This window comes from Psittacula echo (genome assembly GCF_963264785.1).
Source record: "Psittacula echo genome assembly, chromosome: Z".
Lineage (NCBI taxonomy): Eukaryota > Metazoa > Chordata > Aves > Psittaciformes > Psittacidae > Psittacula > Psittacula echo.
Window position 1 is genome coordinate 85199341 of NC_137742.1, and position 25447 is coordinate 85224787.

Sequence of the window (25447 nt, forward strand, 5' to 3'; positions counted from 1 at the left end):
AGGAAGATTAATGGTGGGTTTTCTGTCTTTAAAGCTTGTGGAGGCAGAGGGGACACAAGTTTGCTTTTCACACTGTGTGTGCTTGGGGCTCGGCCAGCCTTCTGCTGTCTGCTCTTGCCCCTGGGGCTGCTTACCCATGCTCAACTCCCCTCCCCTGCCTATGGCTAAAAGGTTTGGAGAGAAAATAGGTTTGAAGAGAAATATCAAACAAAATAAGTGAAGTCCTCTGAGGCAGTCTCAGTGCACACTGCCACAGCGAGGAGCTGCATTTGAGTGGTGGAGCAGCAGGAAGCACCCAGCAGCATCCCGAGCTCTCCTTGTCCCCACCAGGTCACTCCTGTGGCATTGCCAGACTAGTAATGCTGTGGGCTTTTCTACAGCAACCCTGATCTAAGGCGGCTGATCCCCCTTGAAAACAAGTGCTCTGCAGACCTAAACCTTCTTGGTTTCTGTCTTGGTAGCACCATCAGCTGAATTCCTATGGTCTTGGCAGGAATAACCTTGCCCCTGGTATTGTGTGCCCCATTTTATTGATGAGGGAATCCTCACTCTCTGAGACATTGCTATAAATACCAGTAAGGACAGCATCTTCAAGAGCTCAGTCCGTATCCTTGCTCTCATCTGTGCCCCAGGAGCTGCTGCTGCAGCCCCAACTATGCTGCAGAGTGCTGAGTCTTGCTCCGCAGGGGTCCATAGCAGATTTGGGAACACCTCCCTTTCCTCTACAACATTCCAGGCCAGTCCAGCATTTTGGCCAGAGGCAAACTCCTTGAGGAGCATCAAGGGGATGCTTTGTATGCAAGAGGTGCATCCCATCCAACACATGCCATTGAGATGCTGCTTTTCCCCTGCACTGCTGCTGGCAGAGGCAGTCTCGGTTCCATTCAACCAGAACAAGCAGCAAATTAACCTGACCTAGATCTGGAGAAGCTAAGGAGAGACCAGCTGGTTTGCGTGCCCTTAAAATTCCTGCTCTGGAGGGGCAATACAGGGAGAAATCTTGCCTATTCCCAGCAAGGAGAAAGCTGCTTATTTGTAATAGCTTATAACTGACTGATAACCTGCTCCTCATCCCCCAGCTGTGCAAAGAGCTCCATCCCAGTGCTGGGAATGGCTTGCAATGTCAGCCACGTCTCCCCATCCATCGTGATGCTGCTTTCCCTCTCATTCCAATTCAGGAAGCCTGGAACAGGGGCACACCACCCTACATCTCATCACCACCAGGAAAAGCTCCTTGGTGGCAGCTCCTCTGAGCTGTTCATCAGGATCATGCCCTTGCCCAATAGCTGGGAATGGCTCTGGCCCTTGTGCTTCAACACTGCCAGGTCTGACAGCTGCTGGGCTCCTCACCGATGGGACCAGCTCCCTCCTGGTGCAGCCAGCCCGTTGCTATGGCAATGGCAGGATATTGCTTTCTTACAGCCTCCTGGGTCGCACAAAGCCAGCCGCCAGCTCCAGCTTTGCTTAGCAGAGGGATGTGCAATGCATACCAAGCACTCCTGGCTTTCCTTCATCCCTGGCTGGGAACCCACTCCGAAGCATGCAGGGAAGGAGCAACAGGAGCCAGATTTCCCTGCCTCTTTCCCACGGCTGGAAAAACCAAGACCTTCATGGCTGCCTGCTCTTCCTCTTCCTCCGGGTGCTCATGGAGCCATCCCTCCTGCTTCTTATTTCTTCTATGCTTTTCAATGGCCAAATTCAGCCCATGCTGCTTTTTCCACCTTCTGCCAGTGATCTACATGCTTGTTTTGGGGGACACCCCTTAATCTTTCCAAAGCTCAAGAGGTCCAGCCATGCCCTCAGCTGGTCACTGCTGCCGAGGCAGCCTGTGTGGAGCATCCCAAGCCAAAACAGCATCTCAGATATAGCTCTGGGAGATTGGATTAAGGATCCAGCCTCACAGCATCTAAATGACTTTATATGCTTTGGAAGGCAGCAGGGATGATTTGTGCCCAGCCCAGACCCATCATGTGGTCTGCTCAGGGGCATCCTCTGTTCGGAACAAAACGGCATCAGCATTGCTTTATCTGAGCCACTTATGGGACCAAGGTCCTTCCTCTGCCAGGGACTGCAGACTCCCTTCCCTGGAAGAAGATGAAGGCTGGTGATGGCAGTGACCTCCTGTGCTAGCCACAAGGTCCCATTCTTGACAGCATCACAGAGGTGCCGTATTTTTCAGGGACAGCAGTGCAAGTTGTTGTTGTCTTATTTTATTTCCTCCCCCAGGAGCTGTAGGCTGGGACTCCATTATGTTTATAGGCACAGGGTCTTCCCAAGCATGCAGAAGCCTTGTGGAGCACCACTACTGCGCCAGCACCCAGGCCTAAGCACCATGCTGCCTGCTCAGAAACCTAGGAGCTCTTCTTTCTGATTCAAGGGTCATGTTTTCTGTTTTGATCATGTTTCTCCATGATCAAAAAAAGAAAAGATGTAATTAGATTTTGTTTCTCAGGGTTAAAGGGATTTTTTTGTAACTCAGGAGCTAAAACTCCCATATAACTGCAGCTCCTCAGAAAAATGCCTTGTGAAAACATGTGGAAACCACTTGCTGGGGGGCAAGGGGTGATTGGGGAAGTGCTGTGCTAGATTCTGATGAGTTAGATATAGCAGTTGCCCTTTTTGGCAGCCTTTCTGCTCTGCACAGCTTTGCCACACTCAGAGCATCGGGAATGGCTGATGAAACATGTAGACCCAAGGACATTTGAATGAAGGGGGACTCAAAATAGCCTGAAGCATGAGAAGGGTTGAGGACAACAAAACCCAACCAGCCCTGTAATAACTTGTCCAGAAATGCTGTATATGGATTAATTCAGTGACTTCTGAAAGGAAAGAGCTATGAAATCCAAATGGCAGCTCTGCCTGCTCTGGGATGCTGCCCTGAAAAGGGAGAGCTGAGGTGTGGGGGGCAGGCAGACTGGTGTATGCCCCCAAGAGCATCCTCATGCTTTTGCTGGGCTTATCCCAAACCTGGGGTTATGAAGGAGAGGGGGGAAGCAAAACCCAGACCTCCTCATGCACATTGGTTTAACTTCACAACTCTCTTTTTCCCCTCCCCTTTTCTGTTTCCTGCCCCATCCCCTCTGCAATAATTTGAAACTTCTACTCTGAATTTCACAGGTAGCCTCTTTTCCTTAGTTTTCTTGATGTGGTGGGATTTGGGGTTTGCTTTGCATCTCACTGTCTCCAGCCATGGGTTTGGACAGAAAAGTTCACCCCACGCTGTTCATCTCTCCGCAGGTTATCCTGAAGGACCTGGAAGTGCTGGCTGAGATTGCTTCTTCCCCAGCAGGACAGACAGAAGGTCATGGTGCCTCCGACAGCTCTGATGCACAACCCAACCTGATGGAGCTTCAGGTCCCAGACAGGTCTGGCCAGCTGAGCTCCTCCGGTGAGTGACCCCATGCTCTGGGCTCCTTTGATGCACCATGGCACTGGTCAGATTTGCTTGGGCATAAGGAGAAGACTCTCCTGCAGTAGCAGATCGGTAGATCCATCCCAGCTTAGCATAGCTCGGTCTGCCATGGTGCAGACCATGGCACCACTTTTATTATTACTGCTCTTTCCTCTATCTCATGTTTTGGGGATTTAGAGCTCTGTTTAGCATCAGGATGCTTCAGAGGATGGTGTAGAGGGGTCATAGAATCCTAGACTGGTTTGGACTGGAAGGGACCTTGAAGCTCATCCAGTTCCAATTACCTGTCACAGGCAGGGACACCTTCCAGTACAGCAGGTTGCTCCAAGCCCCATCCAGCCTGGCCTTGAACACTGCCAGGGATGGGGCAGCCACATCTCTGGGCAACCTGTGCCAGGGCCTCACCACCCTCAGGGAAGACCTTCTTCCTAAGAGCTCATCAAAGTCTCCTCCTTTGTCAGTTTAAGGCTGTTCCCCCTTGTCCTGTCACTGCAGGCCGTTGTAAAAAGTCCTTCTCCAGTGTCATTATTGTCTTATTTTTAGGGGACTTTGGGTGCTAGCCTCCTTTCTCCTTGTTATCTCCATCTCATCCTGTACTCAATTTAGGGCTTTGAGATGGTGGCTGCAAGCCCAGGTGTCCAAAACACACATAGATCTGCAGAGGATTCAGCCTGTGCAGATGATGTTGTTTGTCCAAGGCTGCCCACGTTGACTGTGAACTGCTACGTTGCTCTGAGTGTCTGGCAGGACAATTTTCCCAGCACATCAGGAAGTTTTTTCCATTTTCCTTTGTCTGTGGCTCATCCTTTGCAATTGCTTGGCTGCCTCTTCTCTGCTGCTGATGTTTAAGGACCCCCCTGTTGTACTCCCAGGCCAGGTCATCGCAGCCAAAAGCATGTTTCATGTCAGCTTTGGATTGCACCCCAAGCATGGAGCCAAGGCTGCTTCTCCCTGTGCCGCATGTGGCCACGGAGCCTTGCTAAATCACTCCTGGAGAGGGAAGCTTTGCTTTCTGTTCCCCAGGCTTTGTTTTCACTGATGGTCCCAGATCACTCACCCTTCCCCAGGCTTAGGAATGTCTGCACCAGCAGCCAGCTCAGGTTTTGGCTTGTTTGGCGTGGGGTTGTAAGCTTTTTTGTAGATCACCTGTTTCATGCTGGCAGCTTTAGTTCTGCCATGGAGGAGTGAGGGCTGCAATGTTGGCGATGTCCCCAAGGCCTCTGCATGTCTCATCCATCCTCCCATTGTCAGAATTGAGACTGCCTTGGTGGAGCAGCTCCTGCAGTGCTGGCCAAGCAGCTGAGGAGCTGCAGTTCAGCTCACACTGGTGGTTGTCTGAGGTTTCCTTCTTTGTGGATGATCTAAAAATAGCATGGTGGATGGCATGGATCCGAATGGCTGCCATGGCCCCTATTAGCTATCTGGAAGAGCAACTTGGCTTCACATATTCAAGTGTAATGCCTGAAAAGTCTGGCTCTCCCCACACTGAGCAGATCTGCTGAGGCCCAGAGCCGCTGTTGCCCCAGTGTGGGGCAGCTTGACCCTACACAGGTCTTAAAAGACTCTGGCTTCCTCACCTGCTCTCCTCTTCCTTGTAAAGCCCCAGCAAATTGTTTCTTCGGCAGTTTTTCTGGGGCTGAGCTTTGCAGGGTCATTGGCTTTTACCCAAAAGCAGATGGTTTTGAGGAGGAGAAAAGGAGTTGGTTCATTGGCCTCGGATGTTTAACGTGGCCCTGGTCATGTCTGGCTCCTACCACCAAGGGTTGAGACTGGATTGGCTGCTGGGCTTGGGCTTCCATGGGAATGGAGGTGTCACAGCTGGGCCAGGAGCCTCCTGGATTATGCCTGGAAAGGCAGAGGCTCCTGGAAAAGACTCTTTTTGTCAGAGGGTTTTTGGGGGTTGGGGAGATAGTGGAAATCCCTCCATCTGTGCATGGTCTGGGGGTAGTGATGTATGGTGGGAGTGAGTGAACCCAAGCACTGCCCTGCAGGCTGATGTGTTTGTGAGTACAGCCCTTTCCAGGCAAAAAATTGCGAGGTGCTGGCACCAGCAGGAGACTGTACACCTTTCTGGGGTCACTGGTTTTGTACTGGGATGTATGGGAGTGTTCCCCAAGCACACCTCCCCAGTGAGTGCACCTCGGCTCAGACAGTGCTTTCTAGGCAGTAGGATGCTATTGCAGCATTGAAAGGTACCAGAAGTTCTCTCATCCCTTCATGCCACTTTTTACAGAGATGCTATGGGAGCTGGCAGTGGGAGGAGAGCTGCTGAGCCATGTCAGGTCCTCTCCCCTCCTACCTCTGAGGCCCATCCAAGTGTGCAGTTGGTAAACAAGCATGGACACCCCTTAAAATCCTTGAGGTTGCATCAGGTTTCCGTGTCGTGCTCTCCATCTCTGCGTTCCAGGCTTTGCCACCCGAGTGGTGAGGGCAGGAGGGAAAGTGGAAGGGGCTGGTGCTCCTGTGGTCTTCCCCCACTTCCTCTCACTCCCTTTCTTCCCCTGGGACATGTTTATGCGGTTGCTTCCCTGCCATTGAGTTTGGTTTCCTTCAGATGCTGGTTGATTAGTCAGGAAAGCCGTGTCCCACTTCCGCAGTCCATTCCCAGCTCCAGTTTGTATTTAGCTGCTTTGTTCTCCAGTTACGTAAGGTCAGCTGCCCTTGACATCTTCTCCAGCACAATGAGCTGGGGCCAGTACCTCTTGGGAGACCTAACATTGCTCCTCTCGACCTGCTCTGACTGCCCTGGGAGAGGGTGGCTGGCTGCTGGCCTCCATCAGTCTCTCCTTGGTTATCTTCTGCCTGCTTTTCTGGGACCAGGTCTGTAGAGCTGTGCCCAAGAGCTTCCCAGTCTTTGGGATGATGATCCAAATGCCTCTCTGGTTTCTGTGATGGGAATCCAGCTGTCTGCTTTGCTTTGGGAGTGTTTTGCCGACCCTGTAGAAGTTGGGAAAAGTAGCAGATGACCTAAGAGTGGCTGTCACCAAGGCCAGCAGGTCAGGAGAGGGGATTCTTCCCTCTGCTCCTGTCTGGGGAGACCCCCCTCTGCAGTCCGGCAGTCTCTGGAGCAACAACACAAGAGGGACGTGGAGCTGTTGGAGTGAGTCCAGAGAAGACCATGGAGATGCTTCAGGGCTGGAGCAGCTCTGCTTGGAGACGGGCTGAGAGAGGTGGGCTTGTTCAGCCTGGAGAAGAGAAGGTTCCAGGGAGACCTTAGAGCAGCTTCCAGTGCCTAAAGGAGGTTTATAGGGAAGATGGGACAAACTTGTTAGCAGGGTCTGTAGCAATAGGACAAGAGATGATGGTTTAAACTAAAGAGAGAGATTCAGACTAGGTACAAGGAAGAAATGTTTTACAATGAGGAGAGTGAAAAACTGCATCAGCTTGCCCAGAGGTGGTAGATGCCCCATCCTCTGGAAGCATTCAAGGTCAGACTGGACAGGTCTCTGAGCAACAGATCTGGTTGAAGGTGTCCCTGCTCATTGCAGGGGGGTTGGACTAGGTGACCTTTAGCGTTCCCTTCCAGCCCACACCATTCTAGGGTTCTGTGACAGCACAGGTGCAAACTCTCCAGCCTGGTCTCCAGCTCTGCTCTGCATGGGAGGAGGAAGCTCCCTCCAAAAGGATGTTGATACCATCTGCTGCTTCATACAGGGTAGCTCTTGCACATATCTCTTCCTTCCTTTCTCCGCATCTTTGTAAGGAGAGGTGGTTACAACCCTTTGTTTCGCAGGAGGCACTTCCCTCCTGCTCAGCCCAGTCTCTCCCGCCCGGCTTCCTGCTGGGGATGGTGGCATACCCTCTGAGCACCTCATGCTATAGGATGTTTACTGGGAGGCTGACTCTGTACATGGGTATGCTAACATGCCTGTGGCCACTGGTTTCTAACAGCAGTCCGTGGATATCCCGTGAGCCAGTGGATAACTCCAGAGGAGGCTGCTTAAAGTCCCTAAGAAACATAGTGTGTTGAGTTCTGACCTCCTGTATCCCTGCAGGAGAAGAGGCAGTGTTCCAGAGCCTAGACCAAAGTTGAGATATTCTGTGAAGGGAGTTACCTATTGACAGCTTTTTGAAGGGTTTTGTTCTCAATGAGCCAAACCACTCCCTTTACATTGCCTTTCACTTCGTTTGTGTAATCATAGATCTGCAAAGGTGGTAGTGTAGGACAAGGTCCCACCTCTGGACACGCTGTAAAATGTTAGGGTGGCTTCTGAAAACACAAGACGAGAGTCTGTAGACTGCAGGGATCTGTGAAGGGTAGGAGAGAAAAGGTGGCCCATTGTCAGATGGCTCAGATTTGCTACACTGGCTTTTCCAATGGTAGGGGAGGATAAAAGTGAAACTTCTCCTTACTCATCCTTTCTGCAAAAGGCCAGGAGACAGCTGGCATCACACCATGGACACGCACTCTTGAAAGAGCCAGTTTCCAACAGGTTTTGCAGGATCAAGAGTGGAAGAGCTAGGTGGGCACGAGAGGAAAGACCTGTTGCTCCTGAGTACTCTGAGCTCAGCACTTCACATCCTGATGCTTGGTGGCTTCACCATCCTCTTCCCTACTGGCATGGAGCTGAACAGGAGGGTTGAATTTCAAAAGTGCTCTTCTGCCTCTTGAAGAGGAGAATTATAACAAAAGGGTGATGCATTTCTTTTCTGAGATGTTCTGCCGCAGTGGTGCTGGGATGCTGTGGACAACCCCAGGAGAGGCCATCCCATACTATAGCTGTAATTCGTCTGGCGTGCCTCCACGTATCAATCTCTCCTGAGGTGGTTAAGCACATGGTGGGCCAGAAGGGTTGGGGATTCCCAAAGAAAAGCTGGAATTGCAGAATTGAAATTTTCAGTAAGACCACTCCTAGCCAAGCATATACCCTTCATACAGTTACTTTGCTGGGCTGCCTCAGTTTCCCCAGAATGTTGCAAGGAATTTGGAGAGTGGTGTGAGGAATGAGATGAGAACCATGAAAACAGAAAAATGAATGAATATTGGTGCACAAATGGCCTGACAAAGCCCATTGCTGCTTGTTCCCGTTTGCAAGTTCTCTCCCATATGCTTCACCTTTCCATGCAGTAGCCTCAGCCCAATACAAACTCACCACCAAGCATAACCAGTCATATTTTTGCAGCTCTGCTGGGTATATTCTTCTGTTGTATGTTATCTCAGCTATACCCCTGCTGCATTTTCACTTATTGATTCAGCTTAGCAAAGAAAAATGAGCCAGTAGTGGTCTGCTAACCTTCCTAGGAAGCATGATCATTGCCTGCTGCTTTCTTCCCAGGCAGGCACAAGCACACCCCCCCACTGTGTTGGGATGTATGCTTATGATCCTGTGAATCCCAAACTCTGTTGAGTGGGGGCATCCAGAGCATCAGTGCAGCAAAAACCTCATTTGGGATCAAAATACACACCCTGGCCTGTCAGTGGGGACCCCCTTGCCAGCAAGATGCAGAAGTCTTGGGAATTGCAAATCCATGGCTCTTTAGACAGGTAAGAAGGGGAGAAGCATCCATGTGTGCAGGCAGCCCTGCAAAAGAAGGCTGAGCACAGCCTCTGACCATGCAATCCATAATTTCAGTGGATTTACTTCCTCAGCAGCATTATGTGCTCCAGAGAGGGGAGAGAGGAGGTTTTGCAGAGCCCAGCTGAGCTGCCGACACATTCACATCTGTTTTTAGCTACACCCTGTGCCGGGTTTTTGGGAAGCAGGAGGGGGAAAGATTTGCCTTTTTTACAGCTCTGTTTTTATCCCACTCCATGAGGCTTCACCGCCCTGTGTTTGTAATAGCTGAAATTCAAAACATCCTGGGGAAGGCTGCCTGGGAAGCGGGGAGATGCCACGCAAATTCCCACATCACTGCCCGGGTTTTCTCCAAGCGCCATCTGGCAGAGCCAAGCCCCACACGGGTTGAAGGCTCACGGACCAGCTCTGGTTGCTGCTGGGTTTATCCTGTTGCTTCCAAAGGAGCTGAGGGAGATCGTTCTCTGGGCTGAGCTGGAAACATGATGCTTGGGTGGGAAGGATGCTTGGCCCCACCAGCTCTTAGCTTCCCTCCCTATATCTGAGCTAAAATTGCTTCAATTAGGGATTGTGGTAAATCATTTTAGCTTAAACCACTGCAAATTCCCATGTGGATACTCTAACCAGCTTACCCAGCTTTAGCTTACTTTGGAAGGAATTAATTCTGGTTCAATCTTATTTAAATTTGGTTTAAATGGAGTTAAGCAAGTCCGCGCTGGTTTTAATTAAGACCAGTTTGAAACCAATTTTGGTATATTAGTGGAAGTTGCATTTTATGTCAGGGTGAAGTTTGGCACTTTGTGATTGAGGCAGAAAAATCCAAGTTATGTCAGAGTCTGTCAGGCACCCTTGGAAAAATTTGGGAACATTTTGGCCACTGCAGGTCTTGAGATGGCTCAGCCCATCAAGGAGCCAGGTGGCAGAATGTTCCAGGCTGCTGTACAATATATATTTATAAGGGTCTTAATATAGATCCCTAATTGCCTGTCTCAGTTGATTTATAGCATGTCCACGCGAGTGATGGGAACGGCATGAACCGCTGATGAGCACTTGGGATGAACCAGGGCTTTCGGCAGATGTTTGCTGTGCTTGAGCTAGCACCCATGGGTCAGGGGGACTGATGCTGGTGCTGGTTTCGGTGATCCAAGAATCAGTACCTTGCCTGGGAAAGGATTTGTTAGCCTGGCATCCTGGGATCATAAAATGATAGATGGTTTGGGTTGGAAGGAACCATAAAGCTCATCCAGTTCCAATCACCTGTCACAGGCAGGGACACCTTCCACTAGAGCAGGTTGCTCCAAGCCCCATCCAGCCTGGCCTTGAACGCTGCCAGGGATGGGGCAGCCACAGCTTCTCTGGGCAACCTGTGCCAGGGCCTCACCACCCTCTCAGGGAAGAACTTCTGCCTAAGAGCTCATCTCAGCCTTCCCCCTTGTCCTGTCTCTGCAGGCCTTTGTTCAGAGCCTCTCTCCAAGTTTCTTGTCAGCCCCTTCAGGCACTGGAGCTGCTTTAAGGTCTCCTCAGACTGATCCCATGCCGATCCCATGATGAGATGTGCAGATCCATGAAGGAGATGTGCGGATCTCAGGAAGGCAGAGACAAGCCCTGCACTGCCTTTCCTTGAACAGGCCTGAAGCTGCTCCAAGGACTCCTCACAGCCTTCTCTTCTCCATCCTTACAAGCCCAGCTTTCTCAGCCTGTCTCCAAGCAGAGCTGCTCCAGCCCTTGGAGCATCTCCATGGCCTCTCGACTTGCTCCAGCAGCTCCATGTCCCTCTTGTGTTGCTGCCCCACAGCTGGATGCAGGACTGCAGGGGGTGTCTCCCCAGAGAGGAGCAGAGGGGGAGAATCCCCTCCCTCGACCTGCTGGCAGGTGGATGCTCTAGTTGTTGACAAGGTTCCTGGCTGTGTGGTCACGTCAGCTATGGAGCTGCAATTTCCATGTGCCTTTCATAGCCTATTTCTGCCAACTCTTGCTTCACCGCTCTGATGTTCCTGTGGGACCAGAATTCCCATTTATTCCTATTATAGTGGATATTTGGGCTGAGTTTCATCATTCTGAGCAGGGATCTTTCTTCTTCCAGCTCCCTATCCCATGCCAGATTAAAAAACAAGGCAGCAGAGCTGTGATGTGGTACCAGCCCCTCTCCGGGTACGTTAACAGCTGATCTAGCAGGTTACGAGTCTGCAAAGTCTCACTTCAGTGAAAGGGGGAGAGGTGCAAGCTTCAATTAATTAAGCAGTTTTCCTAACACTTCTCTCTGCTTGTCTCTCGTGCTTCATAGAAACACTTGACAAGCTGCTCCTCTGATTCTGTTGAGCCAGAGATGCCGCTGTGCTGAGCTCCGGGCTACGCCAGGAAGGGTTACACGACAGCAGACAGTGCCAGCCACTTCCTAGGCATCCTGTAAACACAGAGGAAACAAGAAGTTTGGAGGATTGGGAGGTTTTGCAACTCCAGCTGAGGTTTGGTTTAGCCTTTTGCAGCCTGAGAGACTCCCTGCAGGCTGGTTACTCACCCCCAGCATCACCTCTGGAGAGCACTGGGAAGGCTGCTCCAGTGAGTGTGCTGTGGCAGAAACCTTCCCTAGGGACATGAAGTGGAAAGTGGTTCACTGGGTGCCAGGTGGGCAAGGGATGGAGAAATGATGCCTTTGGAGTCTGGTCTCAGTGCTCTCAAAGGATGATGATGGATTAGCTTCCTGGAGTGGACAGACCATCATAGCACTTTCCTCTCCTAAAAAAAAACAGGGATGAGACTTGTTTTTGTCATCTCTGTGTCCCAGTCCCTTCTTGCTTCCTGACCACTGCCTAGCTTCCTCCAGGCTTGGTGGTTTGGTAGTGAGTTGATGGAAGAAATCAGCACGACTGGAGATTGGTTGTCCTACAGATTCTAGCCAGGATCTGATTTCTAGGTGATTCTGGCTTTTTGGGTACTTGGCTGATCCAGAGCGTCCTTCCAAGTCTCCGGTCTGAGAGGCAGGAGATGCTGCATCACGTTAGGAGCACAGATTTGAGTGTTCTTTTGGGTGGTTTGTCTTGCACTGGCATTCCTAGGCTCCTGGGTTTTGTTCAGTGCACACCACTGCCAGCACCCCAGCAATAGGAATCATGGACCTTCCAGGGAGGAGAAAAATTGCTACCACCTCCTGTTTTTCCCTTGGGATGTGTTTTAGGATATGTAAAGGCTTGGGCTGTCACTGGAAGACGTGTGAGGCTGTGGTAAAGTGCAACACTGTCTGTGCCATACAGAGGGAGTGCTGGGCAGGAGCTGCTGCCTGTGCTCCTGCCAGGATACATCAGCCCTGGCGGCAATGTCCTTGTTTGGTGAAGGGTCAGAGAGCCAATTTTGGGGATCTTGAGAAAGAAGAAACTCACATATCAGACCTTCCCCTGGACAAGCTGCAGCGCTGGGGCATTACTGGCTGGTGGGGATGAAGGTGTGCTGCTGAATCTTGGGTTGCAGCGCAGCTCTGGTTTGGATGCCTCAGCACTGCTGACAAAATAGGCAAAAAAAAATACCACTTTTGCAGCTTTGAAAGGCAGTTTCCATCTGTTCTTCACCTCCCTTCACCACCAGAAAGAAAACCAAAGCTTGCTTTTGAGGCTCTGCCCGTGGGAGATACAAGGCTGAGGGATAGGCAGGCATCATGGGCTGCTCTGTGTCCCCTTGTACAGACCGTGTTTCTTCCAACCTGCTTCTGAGCAGCTGTAGTGAGGACGTGGGGCATGGCTACATTTTCACGCCGGGTGCTCCCTGCCTCTGAACAAACACACCTTTGTTTTGGAGCATGTTGACTCAGATCCTCTTCTCTTTTTGCCCAGATCATCTTTCCCACAGCTGAGGGGAAACACAATGCTGTGGCAGACACTTGTGCTCTGGAAGATGCCTGCTTCAGAGCCTGGCTTGAGGTTTCAGATGTACCAAGAGGGGGTGAACATGCAACTCTGGTGGGGAGGAGACTCTAGGTTCTGGTCCAGATGATCCACTATTTCATTTTCCTTTTTCTTTGGCTGTGTCCTCTTGGATGCTAAATCCGAATCTGAGGAAGCTGCCCTGCCTGTACCTGTATCAGTGAGACAGCCAGGGTGGGAAACAGCCCAGTGGCTTTTTCATCAGCTTTCCTGAGCTTTGGCAGCCTGATTGCATCTTTAATTGGCTGCTCCATGCTCTGTTGAGTCTCAGCAGAAGCAGACAACATACATAAATCAAACTCTTCAGGTTTCCATCAGTGAGCTGATGGAAATACTGGCTGTTCTCAGGATGGGGGGAATAGCTTGGGGGTGCTCGTGTGTGCTGGCTTCCACCCTCACCATGGTTAGGCGTGGTCTTTCTGAAGGAGAAATTGAAGAGAGCACCCCTCATTGCAAAGTCACCTTTAGAACTCTCTCTCCAAATGTTTGCTCTGAGAGCTGTCCTTCTGAATAAACCACCTCCCCTGGAGTTCTGCTGTGGGAAAAGTAGTCTTTACCTGCCAGCTCCCTAAACTTGTGGGTCTGAAGGGATATTTTTTGCTAATGCTTGCTGAGTACCCTGAGCTGGGAGATGCCCCTCTGCAGTCCTCCCTGGTTACCCACCCCACAAAGACTCTTAAGACCAAGTTAGGATGTCTTACCAAGCAGGTCCTGCAGCAGCCCATGCACCTTACAACCTGGAGCACTGTTTGCTGTTAAATGAGCAATAGGAGTCCCTCAAGAGTGATTTTATGGCTCTGAGAGGTGCAGAGGGGTATGCTGGCTGCTTGGCAGAGGCTGAGCAGAGGCTTGCCACCTCTGGGTGCCCTGTGTGACAAGAGGGTGCAGAGCATCCCTCCTTCCCTATACCACTGGAAATCCTCTGGCCCCAAACAAAGAGCCTAAGGTGAAAGGATGAAAATGCCTGAAAGTGCTTTGGGTCTGGATATGTCAGAGCTTGTTGAGGCTCTCCTCAGCACACTGTCTCTGCTTTCACACCCAATCCTTTCCTTCCAGGCAGGGCATTTCCCATACCCTCCATGCTCAGAGTCTGGCCACTCTAATTACCTTCAGCTTCTTTTGTTAAAAAGGGTCTTTGCAAATGAAGAACAAAGAAAAACCCATTTTTTTGGTACAGTCTCTAAGCCTGGAGCTCTTCTGTTGTTTTGACTCATACTTTGTGCTAGCTCTAAGGCAAGCTGTGTGTGACACTGTTGCACCAAGTGGCTCCTACTCAGGGGAAATCATGTCACCAAGCGTAAACCGGTGGCCGCCATTGGTGATCCAGGGCTGAACATGTGTGTGATGCTGCTATGTGCTTGCTGGGCTCGGGGCATCTGTGGCCTATGGGGCCGGATTAAAGGCTCTTCAAGTCATCAGCAGTCTGGTTTTTGGGATGAGTGTACCTGCCGTATCCAGGGAGATGGGACTGTATGTTGATGCAAAGCCTCAGGCACCTCTTTTCCTATCAGCTACTGAAGCTGAACGGCTCTGGGATGATTGCCCATAAAGCCCATTTCACCCTCGTGGTCTGGGGTTTCACCCCCCAGGGTCTGGGAACATCAAAAGACACTTTCTGCTGGGATGGAGAGAGCTGTGGCAGGGCTGGAGCTGCTTGAACTGAGCAGATGAGGTTATATGAGGCCTGGAAATCTTTGTTTCAAACCATGAAGCTCCTCTGCCAAGAGCTGTGTCCATGTTTTACATGTCTGCTCTCCGACTGAAACTGCTTTGGCAGGAGGGCCCCAGCTGCTCTAACTTGCTCTTCCCTGCCTCCCCAGGCATGAAAGGCTTGGAGTGCTCGCCCTCCACTCCCACCATGAACTCCTACTTTCACAAGTTCATGATCAACCTGCTCAAGCGCTTCAGCAGTGAACGGAAACTCCTGGAGACCAGAGGACCCTTCATTATCAGGTCAGAGTACTCCACCAGCTCACCGAAGCCCCACAGGGACCCCCAGGGCAGGGTGGCATAGGGAATAAGCCAAAACCTTTTCCTCGAGCCTCCTTCAATCACTGGTACACTGTTTCAGAGCAAGTGGGATTTGCCTTTCACATGTCAAGACACCATATTACTCACTCGAATCTCCAGAGGCAATGTAGCTCCTTATTAAACAGCATTGTCAGAGCCTGTTTTGTTAAGAAACAACTAAACCAGCCAAAGCATGAAGCCTTGTACTCAGGGTGCGAAGTCAAGTGAATCCCTACACCCAGCTCAGCTTGATCCTCCCCCAACAAAACTGTTGTCCCCCCAAGCTGCATGTTTCAATGCACAGGGTTGGCAGGTTTTGTGGTAGAGACTGGGAAGCCAAGTGTCGTGGCAGCTGACAGGGCATCATCTTTAATGCAGTGTAATCTGGGGCAAGGGACACCAGTTCCTCAGCTCACTGGGAAATAACAGGCTTAATGGTGTAGAAATCAGTGAGGGGGTTGGTGGGAGGAGCCGGCAGGACTCTGGGTTTTAATCCCTTGCTTTCAGGGAGATCACTTCAAAACAAACATGGGGAGAGCACGAAACCAAGTCCTGCTCCTGTGGGAGAAGAAAGGCCTCTCCAAAGGTGGAGGGGAACACGAGGTACTGGTGGGGTGGTCCTGTCACTGTAATTGCAAAATAAAGCATGCAGAGCTATCTCTGCTAAGCTGAGCTGGGGGTTGAGTTGGGCAGCAGTTTGTGCCCAAGCCTTCGGGCAACCCAAGAGCTGCTGGATTCATCCTGTGAGTGGTAAGCATCAAGGCAAAGTGTTGCAAAAACAGTGAAAGGGGACCAGGGCAGGGTTGCAGCTGCTGTTTAGGCTCAAGATGAGAATTTTAGAGCTTTCCCCCCACTTACATTAAATTTTAATGTAATATATTCCATTTGCTCACAGAAAAATCTAGCCAAGCATATGTTTTGTTTCTTCTGATAGAAGCCTGGAAATATTGGGTTAAATATATGGCTCTGAGGTGCAAAGAGGTGCATATGGGGATCTAAGAATGAGGCAGAGACAAAGTCCTGCTCGTAGCATCCCCAGTCTCCCCAGTTAGCACAGCCCTGGTTTTGAGCAGCCATTGACAGGAGAAGTGGCCCTATTCTATGTTAATGGAGCAGGGCAATTAAAGCAATAGGGGCCCATTTAGAGGTTCTCCCATATCATGGCCACCTCAAATCTCCCGCTGGCTCTGGCAGAATGAGGTTGGCTGGCTGGCCCGGCTTTCCGAGCAGCCAGCCAGCAGTGCGGCAGGACTGGCTCACAGTAAGTCAGCATGCTGGGGCTTTGTACAGTGATTCATGCCCTAAATAATCCACTAAAGCTTAAAAAATGCATATATGACTGTGCCCTTTGCCAAGTCATGTTGTGGGTCACGAGGGATAGAGGTGGTTCTGGGAGGGGTGAGCCATGCCCTCAGGTACTAGCAATTAACTCTGAAACCTACTGATGGTAGTTGAAGTGCTGGTGTTAGTTACATCTCTGCTGCCTCAGGAAAAGGCAAGATGGGAATAGGGGAGGGAAACTTACAGGATTCTCTGGGAAAGATTGATCTCTTGCCAGAGAGACCCAGTGAACATGGGAGACTCCTGGTGCTATTTTTAGCCACATTTCCAATTGAAGCCGTATGTGAGTTCCCACATTACATCCCTCCCTGTCCACAGGCCAGCTCAGCTGTTCTGCACAGCAGGGTGAGAAGCCAGCATCATGTTTGACTTGGGAGATGCTGGTGGTGCTTCATCCTGGGCTGGGGAGCACAAGGGGATGCCTGAGAGACTAGGACAACATGTGCTAAAGCATGGTCCTCCCCCACATGGTCCTTGCTGGCACAAGCCCTTTGCTCCCTTTGCCCCCATCATTTTCCTGTCCCCTCTGGGACCACTGCTGCCCATTTCTGCTGCTGACTGGCCTGGGAATAGCAAAGCAGGGAAGGAGGATAGACCTGTTAAGTTTAGGCAATGATTTCCAGCTACAGGATTAGCACACAGGGGAAAGGGAAATGGGGAACAAGGGGTTTATTCAAGCACAGCACAGCAGTTTTCCCCATCACATTGTCAGTGTGCAAGTTCAAACATCCATGAGGTCAGGTGGAGGGTCTCTGGTTAAAAGTAGTTTATTTCTAACCCAACTCAAGCTTGTTCATGTCTGGTTGCTGACTCTGAAAGGACTTTAGTTTCTTTCCTGATACAGCCTCACAGTCCCAGAGGCAGAGGTTATAGTACATTGTGTGCTTGAGGACACCAGTGTGGTTTGAGCATTGAGCTCTGCAGGAGGTTGTGGAGATGAGACCATCTCTTGCTTTGTAGGGACTTCTGGTTCCCAAGACATGCAGAGCTGTCCTGGTGCCTGCCTGATGTTTGGAGACGGGTGGAAGAAGCCCCTGCAGCCCTCCCAGTCAGCTCACGTCCGAGCCTGACTCTGGTGGAGCTGGGGGCTGATTTGTTGCTGTCACCATCGGTGACCCTGGTCCCAAGCTGGGTATCTTGAAATGCCAAAGAAAACAGGGTTGAGCTAAATGAAAATAAACTGCCTTTAAAATAACAGGCAAGCAGTTTCAAAAGTTTCTGTTGCTCATGTGGAAGAACCCAGATCATTTCTTCTCCCTTGCCTGGGATCACCATGTTGGGAGATAATGGAGTGCTGGCACACAGTCCATCTCTAAGTACTGCTGGTGCATCTGAGAGATGCTCTTCTTGGTCTGCTGCCTTTCCCTGATGGGATTCAGGTGTGATGCCTTCTCTATGCCACCACCTAAGGGGACCTCATGGAGGCAGAGGTTATGGCTGCAGCCTAAACCCTGGCAGGATCAGAAGGGTGATATCCAGGAGAAGGCTCTTCAAAGCTGCTTAGGTGCCTCATGAACACCTTGGTGAGGATCCTCTTTGTGAAGGGATGTGCTGGAGGGGTGCTCCCAGATTCTCACTCTTTCCACCCTTCTCTTGAGGAACCGCAGAGGTGGCAAATCTGCCTCCATGGTCTCTTCCAAGGACTTTTTTTGGATTAGCACCAGTTTTCTGCATCACAGGTGATGGGGTTTTCGTTTGAGGGTCAGTCTCTCTCACTGTCACTTGTGACTTTCTACGCTGGATGCCAGTAGTTATTCCACATTTGAAACTCAGAATTCAAAGTGCTGTCTTCTCCTCTTGAGCCAGGCATGTTTGCAGCCAAAGGTGACTCCTAAAGGATTGTCTGAGGCAGGAGCATCAGCCATCGCTCAGTGTTACCTCTCACCTTGATAAGCAGACCCGAGACCTTCCAACCCTTATCACCAATTAGGAGCTGTCTGCCCTAGCTGGCACATGGCTGTCCTGATTCAACAGAACCCTTAAGCAAGAAGCAAATATTCACATTCAGCTGCTGGCCTCCAGACGATGGCTTGGAGCAGCAAAAAAATGCGGAGAAGCTTCCAAAGCATCATATGACCCCTTGGAACAGGAACCCTGCAGAGGGAAAGCTGCTCAGCCAGTCTGGAGGCAGGCAGCAGAGTGGCACCGAGCTCTTCAGCTCACACAGATTTAACAGGCTGGATTTAACACTCGCTTGTCAGTTCCTGCTCTAGGGGATGGGAGGATTAAGTGAGAGGCTAAGCTGTACCCCACAGACACAGTTTGAGGATAGGGCTGGCTGCTCTAGCAGCTTGCCCTCTGAAGAAGACATCTTCTCCCCTCTCATCCCTCCCCAGGGCTGGTTGTGCAGCCCCTGTGCTGTCTGTCTGAGCTCTGGGAGCCAGTTTAGCTCACTAAGCCCTGCCTAGCACCAAAGCAGCTGGCTTTTTGCTGCTGAGATGGAGCAGCTCGGGCATTTGTGGCTGATACACCTTGCCAGGACTGCAAAGGAACCCTCCAGGATACACGGTGTGCTTGAGTGGCTGGAGGCATCCCTGTGTGCACTGTGTATGATGCTTTGAAGTGTGGGGCTTAACTTTTAAGCCCAGAGAGACTGTTCTCTCGGTGAACAATGACACCCTGGGGCAGGAGATGACGCCTGAGTCAGCACTTTGCTCCCTAGGCAGGGGCCCGTGTGCAGGGGTTGTCTCAGCTTGTTTTATAGAGCTGTTAAATAAACCTCCCTGCTGCCTAGCACCTTCTCATGGGGAGTTTTCTTGAGGTAAACCTGCATGGAAAGGAGCCCTGGGGCAACTTTTCAGCCACCTCCTGCACAGTGCAGCTGGAGGGGCTTGGCTGTTTGACTGGGGATGGTCCTTGTTTTTTGGCGGGATGCTGGAACCCTGTAGGAGGTGGCCAGGAGGGTGGGCTGGTTCTCCATCTGCTCTGGAGGAGCAAGGTTGGAGCAGGTAAGGTTATTCAGTCAATTTATGGCATTAGCTGGGGAGGTGGAAAATCCCAAGTCTTGTGTTTGGGCCATGGATTTATGACTCCTGCAGATGAGAAGAGTTTACCTGGCTGGAAATCCTGGCTTTTCCTTGAGGTCTCAAAAGTTTTGCCAGGATGAGGCCAGTGGAGAGCAGGACAGGGAAGAGAGCAGAGCTGGGGACAAACACCAGCATGTCACATTGGGTGCATGAAGGGCTTTATGGTGATGCCCTTGGCATGGGCCTGGGGTGGCCAGTCCCTTCTTTCTGGGCAGGAAGGGACCTTTCTGCCTCTGAGAGAGGCTGGGGCTGACCATGCAACACTCCTTTCTCCTCAAAAAGTAGGGAAAAACAAGCAAAATGGGGTTGAACCTGTAACTGGGATGAGGAATTGGAGATGAGTGGAGCAGAGGAGCAGAGGGCCGGCATGTTCCATAGAGCACAGGCATCCATCTGATGCTCTTGTTAGGCAGGCAGTGAGCAGCATGTTAAACCACTTTTTGCTCAGCCTGCCTGGCATTCCCAGGGCTGTGCTGTGTCTGGGAGAGCAGGAAGGAAAGGGCAGCCTGCCAGCATTCCATTGGGAGGGCTCTGGGGAGGGCGTGGGATGGAGGTTTTGCTGCAGGCTTGGATAGCAAGGGATTCACTGTGAATCCTGTATAGAGCTGGTGGCTGTCTGCTTTGGTGGCAGGCTGATGCCCAAAGGCCTGAGATGCCACCATTCTGCAGTGATTCTCTGTCCCCCTGCCCCATCCTAGCCCCACTACCACATCCTTAACCTCATTCTTCCCTTCTGCCTTGTGGTCCCACCTCCCTGCACATTATCACCCCTTGCTAGGGAGGTTAACCAAAATCCTCCTCTTCTCCCAGGCTTGGATGCTCTTGAGCTCCACTGAACACGCAGTTTGCTTGGCCAAATATTCCAGTACCTCCCCATGAGCTGTAGGCTTTCAGGGCTGGGGTGTGGGACCCCTCTTGCTCCTTTGTTCAGATGTGTTGATGCTACCGTGCCCTCTCCAGCTTCCTCTGCCAAACCCATGACCTGAAAATCCCTCTGCCCCACCAGCAAGTGAATGAGGGCTGGGGGGGCAGGCCAGGGACACGTGTCACCTCTTCCTCTCTCCCACCCTCCAGACCGCTGTGTTGAGGAACAAAACCTGCATTTGTTTTTGTGGGAACCGTTCGATTTGTACTCAGCAAAGGGAAAAAAAAAAAAAAACACAACAAAAGAAGGGAAAAAAAAAAGAAGTGCAGCTCCTTTGATAAACTGGGATATGAACTCGGGTAAAATCCAAACAGCTGTGAGTGCTACAAGGGAAGCTTCTGTGTCGGGAGGCAGCGAGCCTGCGAAAATACAGTGCTCTGCCTGCCAGGATGTTCACTGGCCGCCTGCCCTTCTGCCTTAATGAACTGTAAGCTTTCCATCCCCACCCCTCATGCCTCGGGAAAGGAGGAACCGGAGGAGAAAGCTTTGTATTTGTTTGTTTGTTTGTTTGTTCCACCAGTCCGTAAAGCAGAAAGGGCCCCCTCCTGCCCTGCATGAGCACCGGGCATGGGGTGATTGAGCAGGCAGCAAGCATCCATCTGCACGCTTCTCTCTCATCTTCCAGATCATTCCTCTGCATCTCCCTTTATCCCCTGCCTGCTCCTCAAAAGCTCCTCTCCCCAGCTCTGCCTCCAGCCAGCCATGAGGAATCCCACATCCAGAGATCCAGAGCAGTGCTTTAGTGGTTTTGTGACAACCACACTCTGCTTTTAGGCATCTCCTGCATCTCCAGCACCCTGGAGGCTCCTCTCAGGCTTCCACGTGAATTTGGAGTGAAACCAGCAACCCCACTGTACCTCAAAAACCCCTGGCCCTCAAATTGCCTGTTTCACATAACACAGTGAGCTCTGTAAGCCCAAGGGAGCATGTGCTTAATGAGGTTTTAATCCACTGAGGCTATGGGGCTCTTCACTACCCTCCGCAGCCCCATGGGGCACAAGCTGGAGGGGAAAATCCTAATTTCCCCCAGGCTAGAGGTTGGATCCAGAGTTGCAACACACTTGGAGCCATCAGCAGCATGACCTTCATAATGGAGGAGCCTGGTTGCTCTGCCCAGCACCCAGGGAAGGATGAGAGATGCCTCCACTGAGCTGGGAGGAACCAGCCCCTGGGAATGAGCTTGTCCTATTCACTAAAGCTGCTCCGGGACCAGCTGTACTCAGAGCTGCCTGGAAGGACATGATGGGTTTTCCTGTAGAAAAATGGGAACCACATGTGAACAGCAGTGCTGGAGTGGGCTGGACTAGTTTGGGTCAGTGAGAAGGTGGAGGAGAGGAAGGGGAAATGTGTGTAGGGGAGTGTCGTGGTTTAAGCCCCGGCTGTAAATTAGAACCACGCAGTCTACTTCTCCCCCCCCCAACTCCCCAGAGGGATGGGGAGGAGAATCGAAAGAATGCAACTCCCACGGGTTGAGATAAGAACAGTCCAGTAACTAAGGTATAACACAAATCACTACTGCTGCCACCAATAATAATAATGATAAGAGAAATAACAAGGGAAGAAAATATGATACCGCTCGCCGGAAAAGAGCCCGACCGAAAAGAGGACGTGCCCTTCCGGGTAGCTCCCAGTTACATCCCCAGGCATGACGTGCTGTGGTATGGAATACCTCTTTGGCTAGTTTGGGTCAGGTGTCCTGTCCCTGCTTCCTCCCGGCCCCTCCTCCTCCCTGGCAGACCATGAGACTCACAAAGTCCTTGGTCAGTCTAAACATCAGTGTTATCAACTGTTCCCAGGCCAAAAGTCAAAAACACAGTGCTGCAACAGCTACTAAGAAGGAGAAAAACTGACTGCTACTGCTGAACCCAGGACAGGGAGGAAGATCCTCCCAGAATGGCCAAGTTCCTTCAAAGGGCATGTCCCTGGAGGAGAGGGCGGGGGGGAATATCTGCTCCCTCCCAGCACTTTCCCTGGGATTCCAGGAGTCCTCTGGAAAAGCGGGATGGGAAGGGGGGCAGCCAGGAAAAGGTGGGCTGGGCAACAGGGAGAGGAGCCTGCAGCTCCCCTACTTGCTAATGATCACGTTCTCTGGAGCACGTCTTCAGTATGAGCAGCCTCCAAGGCGTCTCCCAAGTTTTCCTTGCTTGGCCAATGGGTGAGGACCCTCATTGTGGGGAGTCATCAGTCGGTGCAGGCGAGGGGGTTAACTGTTTTCGTCTGTTAACTGCTAGATTAACCCATCTGATCCCATAAGTGAGGTCTTGGGGTGATGTTTCCTTCTCTTGCTCTGCACAGGTGACATCTCAGTTTATTCACCTCCGTGGAGAGAAAAGCCAGGACAGGGAGTCTGGGAGAGGCTGAATAACAACATTTTCTCCCCATCTATCTTCCAGGGTATCTTGCTCAGGATTTATCCCCAAAGAAAAGGGCACACTTGGTTAAAAACCTTAAGGTTCGGTTGTTTTGCCTCCTCCTACTTTCGTTAAGGGACTTTTTCCATTCCTGGCTGCTTTTGAGCATCTCATAGACCATCGCTTTCTGAGAACAGGTTCTGTGCTCACATGTTGCCTGACCAGGCAGCCAGGCAAGGATGCCTTAGTGCTTCCCACAATCTCCCTTGCTGCAGGTTTCCATCCAAGATGGGTGCTCAAGGCTGGACGCTGCTTTGGGAACAGCTCACCCTGTCTGCAGGCTCCACAGTTCCTGCCAATGGGTCTGTCTGGGTGCTCTGCTACCAGGATGGGATGTCCTGGGATGAGATACCCCAGGATAGTGCATCTTCAACTCCCACTGAAAGTGTGGAGCTGTGCAAAAGGCGCCCTAGTTGGAGCTCATTTCCCTTTGGTGCTACTTCCATTTGGTGTGTGAGCTGCTCTTGCTGCTCAGGTCCTCCCATAGCCTTGGGTGCTCTTAGAGTGCTGGCATAGCAGGGAACATCCAGCCACTGTCCTTTTGCATATCTACAGGCCTTGATGGATTAGGGGGAATGAAGCTCCTCAGGCTGCATTCCCCCTTGAAATCCCTTCAGGGCTCCCAGCTCCAAAGGCAGGTCAAGTGTTAGGATCCACCCTGTGATACTGGAAGGCAGCAAGAGGCATCAGGCAAGTCAGGAGAGGGTCTGGCCTCGCAGGCACCTCCTTCCCTGAGCTCCAGGCTGTGCTTGACTGTCCCCTCTTGTGCTCCTTCTGTCCCTTGTCCCCAAAGTCACACTGGGGTTAGCATTGCTTCGAATGTGTCTGGGTGTGGATTTGAGCCCATCAAGCAAAAATACAGCCACTTTGCTCAAGCAAAGCGAGGGGAAAGTCAGCAGGAGGTCTGAGTCAAGATGCTGGCAGAAGAGATGAGGCAGCTTCACCTCCCACCCCAGGGCATGCTTGTCCCCAAGCCAAGCTGACATCCATGGGATGCTGCCACCTCCTTCCAGTCATTTTTCTTCTGGAAAGCATCACCCCCAAATACACAGCATATTCCTTCTGTGCTCCACCTTCAAGCTGGTCCCTCTGCTTTCAGAGGTCCAGGGTTTCCCATCAGGACCATCTTCCCCAAAAGTCTGCCTTGCTAACGGGGGATGCAGAGGCTTATCCACCTCTAGACCAGCAACCTGCTCCTTGGCCACATTTTTAGGAGCAAAAGCACTTTCATTTCTTCATCTTAAAGCAAAATGATGAGGAGGGTTGAGCACAAAGACTCCTGTTTCTCTGCAAACTCTGCGCCCTGAACTGGCTCAGCCTCTCTCAGCTCCCATTGTTACAGCTTTGACCGGCTTCTTTAACCTGTTTTATTTGCAGCAAAGAGAAATTACAGGGGAAGAAGTGAGGAGCTTGTCAGTATTCTTGAAAATTAGGCCACAGCTGTCATCCTGAAAGGGAAGCAGACGTCTCAAAGGAAGGATCTGCTACTGCTTTATGTGTCCTCCCCCTCCCCAGCCAGCCCCTACCCTTCCTCCCCTTCAAAACAGAGGATGCTTGCCTGAAAACATCACTGCCCGGTGTGAGTCCCTCTCTGGGGTCAGGCTCTGGGGAGGGATCAGTGAATGTGATTTGTTCCCCTTGGCTGGGGCAGTGGTCTGGAACCGGGATTTCAGCCCTGTGACGCTGCTGCCTGTGCCTCCTGAACCCAGGATGAGACTTGGATTTGCCATCCATTTTGCCATCAAGTCATCAGCAGGTTTAAAAGTTAGATAAGAAATGCTTTCGGTGGTTATTTTTCGCATTCCTGACAGTTTCAGAGGGGGAGACTTGCCTGTTTTCCAGGGGAGCCTCCTGTCAATGCTCACATGTTCTTACAGCATCTCATCCCTGACTGCATGCTTGCAGGCAGAACAGCTTTATATCCATGTGTTGCCGAAGATTTCCTAAAGGAAGCTCCTGGGACCCACTAACATGGGCAGCTGGAGTCTGGTGCTGGATATGTGTCTTGTGGGCTTCACCTTGGAGGAGCTGTCACATTCATCTGCATTACATTGAAGAGTTGGGCAATGCTTTGAGCTGATTGAATCATTAAGTTTCCAAATCGAGTTATCTTTTAGCTTCTGCAGCATCACAGAGGATATTAGTTTGAAGAAACTTCTTAAGAAACTCTTCCTTCTCTTTGGTACAGTCCTGTTTCCCGCTCCTGTTTGCTATGGAGCTGTGGGTGTTTCACTGACCATGTAACTACCCAGAGGTGTTGAATATCTGCTTTATAATCTGAAGGTGACCTCTTTGAAGGGTGCAGTTCTCCAGACAGGCAGCGTCCAAGGTTGGAACACAACTGAGTTCACCACAAGTCATGATGGACATGCCCAGCTCGCAGTTTTGATCAACAGTGGGGAAGCCATCCTGCCAGCTAGGACAGGGACCTCCTGGAAGCCAGCATCCAAGAGGAGAATCATGAAGAGTTGAGGAGTTGAGGGCTAAGGCTCTGCAGGACCAAGATGCTGAAGGTGTTGGAACAAGTCCAGAGGAGGCCACGAGATTGATCAGGGGCTGGAGCGCTTCCTGTAAGAAGGCAGGCTGAGAAAGTTGGGGCTGTTCAGTCCAGAGAAGAGAAGGCTGCGTGGAGACCTCATAGCAGCCTTCCAGTATCTGAAGGGGGCCTACAAGGATGCTGGAGAGGGACAGTTGATCAGGGACTGTAGTGATAGGACAAGGGGTAACGGGTTCAAACTGAAACAGGGGAAGTTCAGGTTAGATATAAGGAGGAAATTCTTTACTATGAGGGTAGTGAGACACTGGAATGGGTTGCCCAGAGAAGCTGTGGCTGCCCCATCCATGGCAGTGTTGAGGGCCAGGTTGGACGGGACTTGGAGCAACCTGATCTGG

At 51.2% G+C, this 25447-nt stretch overlaps 1 protein-coding gene across 1 annotated transcript in view; it reads left to right on the forward strand.

The window, feature by feature from the left end:
- The window catches only part of VAC14 (VAC14 component of PIKFYVE complex), a 65382-nt gene that overhangs the window by 28416 nt on the left and 11519 nt on the right, over window positions 1-25447 (forward strand). The window contains exons 13-14 of the mRNA XM_080637561.1: window positions 3238-3388; window positions 14663-14795. Of these exons, the coding sequence (XP_080493687.1) occupies window positions 3238-3388; window positions 14663-14795 (284 nt within the window). The remainder of the gene's footprint in view (window positions 1-3237; window positions 3389-14662; window positions 14796-25447) is intronic.